The sequence below is a fragment of the Etheostoma spectabile genome, chromosome 9, assembly GCF_008692095.1.
Source record: "Etheostoma spectabile isolate EspeVRDwgs_2016 chromosome 9, UIUC_Espe_1.0, whole genome shotgun sequence".
NCBI lineage: Eukaryota > Metazoa > Chordata > Actinopteri > Perciformes > Percidae > Etheostoma > Etheostoma spectabile.
In genome coordinates this window covers 12,983,771-12,992,161 of record NC_045741.1, presented here as the reverse complement: position 1 = coordinate 12,992,161, position 8,391 = coordinate 12,983,771, and the positions used below count along the sequence as shown (strand labels likewise).

At 41.2% G+C, this 8,391-nt stretch overlaps 1 protein-coding gene across 2 annotated transcripts in view; it reads right to left on the bottom strand.

Moving 5' to 3' along the window:
• Nucleotides 1–6: 6 nt before the first annotated feature.
• Nucleotides 7–8,391, bottom strand: part of raver2 (ribonucleoprotein, PTB-binding 2) — a 79,368-nt gene continuing 70,983 nt past the window's right edge. The window contains exons 10-17 of one of the 2 annotated variants that reach the window (XM_032526941.1): nucleotides 7,452–7,789; nucleotides 5,587–5,695; nucleotides 4,918–5,099; nucleotides 4,018–4,125; nucleotides 3,389–3,490; nucleotides 2,084–2,305; nucleotides 620–800; nucleotides 7–541 (exon numbers count right to left, since the gene is read on the bottom strand). In XM_032526941.1, the coding sequence (XP_032382832.1) occupies nucleotides 660–800; nucleotides 2,084–2,305; nucleotides 3,389–3,490; nucleotides 4,018–4,125; nucleotides 4,918–5,099; nucleotides 5,587–5,695; nucleotides 7,452–7,789 (1,202 nt within the window). In that variant the 3' untranslated portion in view covers nucleotides 7–541; nucleotides 620–659. Of the gene's footprint in view, nucleotides 801–2,083; nucleotides 2,306–3,388; nucleotides 3,491–4,017; nucleotides 4,126–4,917; nucleotides 5,100–5,586; nucleotides 5,696–7,451; nucleotides 7,790–8,391 lie in introns of both variants that reach the window. The other variant, XM_032526938.1, reaches the window with a different exon arrangement.

The following is an 8,391-nucleotide window of genomic DNA, read 5'->3' as shown; positions in this document are numbered from 1 at the left end:
CGTGGAGATATAAATGAGGAAATCTGGGCAATACAAGCAAAAGAGAAAAGACACTAAAGCGGGAACCAACCGACCGATTAAGCGACCGATTAATCAAAGCGCGAGTTTGAAAGGAGACAGAGAGGGAGACACCTGACTGTAAGACAGTTTCAGCAGGCAGGCAGACAGGCTGCCTGGCTGCAGATACAAAAGCAGCTTATACGTACAGATACAGTATACTTTACTTTACATTATATTAGAAAAATGTACAAGATAATATTATTCTATTACAGGTGACACACCGACTGAGAAACAACAGTTTAAGTTAAAGAGTTTAAGGCTTGAACAGGACAAAAGCAACACTGTGTATGTGTGTGTGTGTGTGTGTGTGTGTGTGTGTGTACATTAGTGCCAGGATCAAAGAACACTATTGCTTGCTTCACTTGAGCCATTTGCAACCCCAAATTCTATTAAATCAATACGTACTGTAGGGATGCAAAATGGCAGCCACAGAAAGGCCACTAGAGGGAGGGTGACATCCAGAAGACGCAGTGTGTGTGTGTGTGTGTGTGTGTGTGTTGTGTGTTGTGTGTGTGTGTGTGTGTGTGTGTGTGTGTGTGTGTGTGTGTGTGTTTGTGTGCGCGCTTCCTTCCATAGGCTTTCAGGTGGTTTGGTTTATACTAGAGCCTCTTCCTCTTAAAGTAGTCAGCGTACTGCCCTCCCAGGCCTTGGGAGTGCTGCCCGATGTAGGCGCCATCTGATGATGTCACTTCCTGCACTGCTAGCTGAGGGTACTCCCTTTTATGGCCCCTTGTCTGGTTCTGAAGAGACAAAAGTGAGAAGAGGGAAAAAGCTGTGAGTGATAGCATCTAAATGTTTGTCACTCTGTTTTACTGCAATTAAACAAGTAAATTATTTTTTTAACTTGTCATTTCCTTTTATCAATTGTCTTAATTTTGTCTCCACACTTCTTATTGTTGGAATGTTTGTGTTGTGAATTGTCTAATAGTGCCCTGCCACACGTATTTCATTCCTTTGTGGTAATGTCTGAAGTTCTACCATGGACTCTAAGCTAAGCTACTTGACTCTGATTGGCTAACAGCTAGCCAATGAGAGCCTGGCCATCCGTATCCTTTACCCAGCGCAACTGGGCGAGCTCATGAATAGTAATGAGCTAAGGCAACATGACATCAGACTGACCAGCTGTAATTGGCCAGGTAGCAGTTCATTTTCACATTCATGACATAACACATATGGACCTAACATATTTTAAAAAAATACAAGTAAAAACGGTTTTGTGTGGCAGGGCACCTTTAAGAGAGAGAAAATACGTGTTACAAACATGAAGAATTCTTTTTTTTTTCCTCATGCCGAACGGCCCATTTCACAATAAGGTATAATGTAATATTGGATTATTATTAGTGATGCATTAATGCGTTAATCACTGTAATGATGCAGCCGGTGAAGGTGGAGCTAATTTTGATTGTGTATTAAAATCTGTAAAGTAACTTAAGTTATCAAATAAATGTTAGGGGCGTTGAAATTAATCGCATCTAACCTGGACGATTCTGCATCGATGCGGTGACAGACCAGAATAGATTATTTCCTACTGATGTTACTTGTTGATTTTCAACTTGCTGTTTTTTTTGTTTCAGCCTTTTGTCTGTTTTGTCCACTATATTCAGAAGTTGTCTTTCTCAAGAGCAGATACAATAAAAAGGGGGATTTTATATATGTCTGACTGCTTGAATGTATATTATAATAATATATTAAAATATCGAGGTGACGCATTGTGATGCGTTGTGATATCGACTCAATTTGAATTGTTGATAAGATAATTGTAATTGAATTGAATTGTGAGCCCAGTAAAGATCCACAACCTTAATGAATGTAGTGGAGTAAAAAGTACAATATTTCCCTCTGAGATGTAGAAGTATAAAATAGCAGAACAGAAATACTTAAGATAAGTACAAGTACCTCAAAATAGTACTTGAGTATAGTAATTGAGTAAATGTACTTAGTTATTTTCCACTACTGCTCATAGATGTACAACAAAAGGGTCATCTCCTGTATTAGGTAGTTAGTATGCATTTTGTCTACTCACGTAGTAGTAGGTGTTCCAGTCGGTGGTGGCGGCAGTGTGTGCGTGTGTGACGGGGCTTGGTGTGGCTGCCGCCGGGTGTGGTGCACCCAGGAAGCCGGGCATTAAAGGCAGGGTGCTGTAGGCTGGGAGCACGGCAGCAGCTGGCAGGACGGCTGGTGGAGGGGCGGCGCCGTTACTGACTGTGTGCAGAGAGACTCCTAGAGGCTTACACACATCTACCTCCTAAAAGAGACACACACACACACACACACACACACACACACACATTGATGACAGGTGGTTTAATGTCTTAAGACTAGAGAAAGAAAGAAAATGTTACCCACAGCCCTTAGATTTTAGGGTCCATTTTGTAGACAAAGCAGCTGACTCACATTCTTTCATTCATTCATTCATGTAAACCTTTCTGCCCCCTAGTGGTTATTATAGGACATACAGATGTCAACAGATACACTACACAAGCATCACTCACTCACCTCCTGTCTGTTGTTGTGTGGGCTTGTTATCTTTCTTGTGGTCAACCAGCCCAAACTAAATGCTACAATATCATGTCAACATATTTTTAGTTCAGTTTAATACCTGCATGTCAGAAACCCATCGCACCATTTTCTCCAGGATATTAGTTTCCCCACCAACAGTTAGCTCAGTAGACCAGAATGCAACTCTGGCCGCACCTTCAAGCAAACACTTCACACATACACACACACACACACACACACATACACACACACACAGACACACACACACAACCTGCAGCAGCCGATAAGCCTGGTCCTGGCTGCTCAGGGTGTGTGGAGATGTCTGGTATCAGCTGCTGGGTGCAGAGTGATGTGTTCCCTCTAACAGGGTATCAATGTCTTAGAGAGAGGTCACAGACAAACTGCATGTAAATACCAGCATAGTGCTCTGAGGGCTGCAGCGCAGATCACTTACACTGTCTGCAGGCCAGGGTTGTTTGACTTGGTTTTAAAGAGCTTCTAGTTTTGTACTGAGCCCGCCAGTTATTATGGATCAAAATTAAAATAAATAGTCATTTGTACACATGATTTAGTAATGAACTTAAACTAATATTGTTTTGCCATTGAAATTTCCCCCTAAAATGAATATTGCTATTCACTATTTTGAGGAAACAATTCATTTAATACTTTTCTCCCTGGCGCATGCTGGACTGGAGTGTGTGTGTTTGTGTGTAACATTGAAAGGGAGGACATTTTTGCTTCTGGGTCTTTGCCATTTTAGGATTCTGGGTTTATGGTTAGAATTGTGCTTTGGTTGGGGTCAGCCATGTGTGTGTGTGTGTGTGTGTACCTTGGTGGCATAGGCCTGGTTGGCTGTTGCAGGCTGGGAGTAGTACTGAGTGACTGCCTGCATGTAGGAACTGTAATCCCCATAGGTCGTCACCGGAGGAGCCTGGAACACAAGAGGTTCATTTACAAATTCTGTAGGACTCAATGTTTGAATTTTCCATTTTGTCTTTTTTAAAGATCCAGGAATGTATCTGTATCTATGGTAAATAATACAAAAAAGTTAAAAATGGAAACTATCAATGCAAACATTCAGTGAAGCCTGTGAAAATTAGATTTTAAATACTAAAACACAAGCATTCTTTCTGCAGTTTCAGTGGTCATGTTTAGTGACTTGGACGAAATTTGGTTGATCTGCATTATTGTTAGTGTTTTTTCCTCCTTTACTACATCTCTTCACTTTCTGTAAGTGAGAACATATTCTGCGCTGCCCTTACTACCAGAGAATTCGGTTTTCTTTGATCTGAAGTGGACAGTGTCCCAAATTTGATGTATGGTACATACAAAAATTATTCCACCCAATCTGCTTTTTTGTTAAAAAAACCCCACCTGAAACAGTAAAAATGATAAGGAATAATTTCGCACACACAACACACAATTACAAGTGTGTGTGCATGTGTGTATGTTTGTTACCTGTGTGTGCTCCTTGCTGTAGTCTGTGGCAGTGTTGTCCTGCTGAGCAGCGTTGCTGTAGGTGTGAGCTTGAGCTTGGTAGTGCTGGTACCACTGCTGCATGGCCTCCTATGGCACGCACACGCACACACACGCACACGCACACGCACACGCACACACACACACAAACACGCACACATAACACACCAAAGCAAACATCAGATACAGACAGATGAATGCTTGCTCAGTAATTTTCTTGTGTTTGCATATTTTTTTGTATTTTTTCCTTCTTTATTTCAGTCATTCTTTGTCATTCATAAATGATTGTTCCTGCCGAAAGCTTTTGCTGTTCCTCTCCTTTGTCGTCTTTCAAGACAAATTAAACCAACTGTTTTATTGGTTATCTAATCAGGATTCATTCGTTTGGAACAGTAGATTGTAATTAACATTTGAAATTGGGTTTTCATCGTGCTGCAAACATCAGATATGTCACTTGCTGCTGGAGGAGGCATAACTACGACGAGAGAACAGAGAAACGCGGAGAAAGAGATGCAGACAAACAGCCAGTAGAGAAGCTTCAGGACTTCTTCAGAGTGGAGCGTTAAGAGAGATGGAGGGAGCAGGGACAGATGGAAAGACAGCGCTCTGTGCCAAATCCTATCTCATTCCAAATATCCATACCCATTCTTATCTCTTCCACCCCCTGCCTCCTGTAGTTACAGCTCACTCTGTCACTCCTGCTGTCATCCATCCATCCACTCATTATGTAGCCATCCAATGATCATCTATTCAGCCACCATCTCTCTCTCTAACATTTCAGGCCAAGCGACATCATTTTAAGTAGGCAGACCCATATCCATTCATCCAACACCATATTTCTTTCATACATTGCATTTCTGTTTAGTGTGTCTGCATCTGTACCTGTGTGTAGGCCTGGTTGTATTGGCTGTAGTCAGTGGAGGTATCAGTGCTGTATTGGGCTGTGGTTGTAGCTGTTGCGTTGTGGGAGAAGGAGCCGGAACCCTGGGAGACGACAGGGGCAACCGAGTTGCCGTAAACCCCAGAGCCAGGCTGTCCTCCATGTGCTTTACTCCCCACCGACCCTGAGACACAGTGGAAGACGCAATGACTTAGATAATGTTGTGGGTAATCACATTTATGTACACACTAACATTGCAAAAGTTCTCAAAGGAGTACTATTCAAGAGAGGGCTATTTCTGAGTCTGGGTCAGTAACTTCCTGATCCTGGTCGTCACTGTGAGCTTAAACCAAAGCTTCCTCCTTACATGAAGGACATTTTAAACACTGTAGAGACACCTTTCAACCCTACAGTCTTTCATATTCAAAAGATAGATTTTTTGGAATATTCCTTAAACAACAGTGTTGACAGTGACAGTGTTTATCTGTGAGACAACAGGTTTCCTGTACACAAAGTTTATAAAATGTATATAATGTATAAATGTACAACAATAATTGATATGATTTTGCCAGATGGTCAACGTACTGAAAAAGCTACCTTAACAAGGCTTATTGCATATAGGCGAAGATTAAAAAATGGTATTCCTTCATTTGTTGTGTTTGTGTGCTCACCTTGCATAACCATCCCTGGCATGACACTGGCCAGGTTCAGATAAGGATTGGAGGGCAGTCTCACTTCTTTAGGAGGATCGCCCAATAGAGAGCCCTGACCACTGCTTACCTAACGAGAGAGAAGCATATTTAAATGGTATTATTTACAGAGCCATCAGCAAGTCAAAGAAAGCAAAAGTAAGTTTGTAAGTTTTACAGCAAATTGAATTACTGCTAAGTCTACCCTTAAACTGCTGATCCACCCCTTTACATCCTTTCTATCCTCACTCTTAGCTTGGATTTTCAACCACACCAATATACCAACCTTGCTGAAGGTTTTTAATCTTGCAAATATTCTGACGAAATGCTGAAGAGGCTGTGGAAACCGGGGAGGATTGTACTCTCTGTTTAATTACACTTTCCCTCCATTAAAGACACTTTAGAGAAGATGGCGCTGGGACTTCAATCAGTTCCCCTAAGAACCTTAGCACTGTGATTATCTCTGTACACTGACTTATTTCAGCTGAAGCTGCTAGCATAGCAGTGTTTTATATAAACCAGGCAGACAGGAATTCAGTGTGTGCTGACAGGTGTACATACATAACAGAGCATAAGAGAAGGCCTTGTACTGTTTAGTAAATAAGGGTGAGAGTGAAGTGCATTATTAGAATTTACCAAAGGGAGAGTCCTTGAAGGACTAAGGCTGTTTATTCATAGGCTCACTAGATGTGTGTGTTTGTGTGCTTTGAAGCCCTGTTGAGGCTTAATCAGGAGTAAATACCTGTCGACAAGAGACAGGTGTGTAGAGGGATAGAAAGAGAGAGCGAGTAGTGAAGGGTTGCAATAACCAATTATTTACTGTATAGTTTGTAATGAATGTGTTAATGTTTTTTAATTGGGTTGTCCATGAAATGTCACAAAATAGTGAAAATACCCATCATCAAATTGTAATTTAGCATGGATGTGCATGGGGATGTAGTAGGACTGACACTCAAGACTTTGGAAGGTGGTGTCTTTGTTTTTCTAAAAACCAAAAACACAAAACAAGAGTGTAAGGATTAGATTACTGTGTTTGTCTGCTTAATGTAAATGCTAACTGGCTAACTAACTACAAATATCTACATAAAAGTGACATGACACTGTCATGAACGTGTAATACACATTTTAAACAAGTCATAAACAAGTCTTCTTTTAGTAAGTGTCATTTGGTTTTGTCATGACAAAATACGGTTAGGGTTAGAGTTAGGGTTCATGTGTCATGACTGTGTCATGTCACTCTTATGTACTGTAGATACTGTAGAATATATTTTTTTGTGTAGAAGCCTTAAAGTCATGACTGACCTTGACTCTTTGCTCTTCCTGACTGTGAGAATGCCATCTGGCCTGATAAGTTTAAAAGGGAGTACCAGAACACTGGAGAAATAATTTGAGTTTAATAAAAGACTCTTAGATCAGGAACATCAGAGTTTTAATAAGTAAAAAAGTAAGATACAGGTCATGGGGTGACCTCGACTCCTGGGTTGGCAGAAAATAAAGAACAAACTGTCTGCTAAGCACAACCTTGCTTTTTACGATCTTCATGAGAAAAACTGGACCTGGATGATCTCCAACTGAAGCGAAGACAAACCCCATAGAGAAGGCAGAGCCTGATGTGAATAAAAGGCTAGGCTTTACGATAGAACAGGGTCAGACCTGGAGAGACTTTTTGGCGGTAGGATGAGATGGTCTACAAGGTATGATTATAGATTAACATCAAATATTAATATTCAAAATCTAATACTGTACATGTGTAGTGAACAACTGATTTACGCTACAGAAGGGACAATGGGGCTATATGGCCCAGTGGTGTGTTTGTGTGTCTGTGTTTCTGTTTTCTCTGTGCTCACCATGCTAGCCAAGGGGCAGCCATCCGAGCTTTGGCGCTGGCCTGTTGATGAATAAACTCCTCCAGGGGGCTTAGGTGGTGGTGGTCCAAGGCCTGAGTGACTGAAACCCAAGGAATAGCACTGTTCCTGCAGATGAGAGCTCACCATGGTCCCAGGAGGAGCTGAATGCCTGTCACAGGAGATGGAGGAGGAAGAAGAGGAAGCAGAAGGGTTTGTGGAGATAGAATGGGTGCTGTTTAGTTCTCCCCCTCCAGCTCGACCCTGGAGGTATGGCATCACACCTGCTGCTGATACCACTACTGTGGCATTGTGGGATGGCATTGACTCCTGGCCCAGCTCTGTAAGAGGAAAGGAAGGACAGAGAACAAAAGGAGACAACAGGTAAGAATAGCAAAGAAATAGGAAAATAAAAGACAGAAAAGGAAAGCAAAGGAAAAAGGAAACAAGAAGAAACAAAGGGAAAGTTAAGAAAATAAAAGAGAAAGAAAGGACAATGGAAAGGAAAAGATAGAAAACAACAGAAAGGAGAGGTGAAGAAAAAAAAGAAGGCAAAAGGGACAAAAAGTTAACAAGAAGAAACAAAATAAAGTTAATCAAAGCAAAAGATAGGAAAGACAATGTAAAATAAATTATGTAAAGGGAAATAAAGGCAAGGAAGGGAGAGATGCCAGATCAATATCTGAAATGTTTTGTTTTTTTAAACTAACAACCATCAGCGCCTCTGCCTCCTCAGGACAGAGACAAATCACTCAGGTAGGCAGGAAACAGAGTTCAGTTGTAATATCTGAGAATGGGTTTCCTGCTCGCACATCATCACTTATCATGTTTATTTATAACCCAGCACTTTGCGCCACACTCTCAATATTTCACTCACTCCAGGGTTTAATAAACACAAATATGTACACACAAGCACATATAATTTAAATATTGTCTCACACAC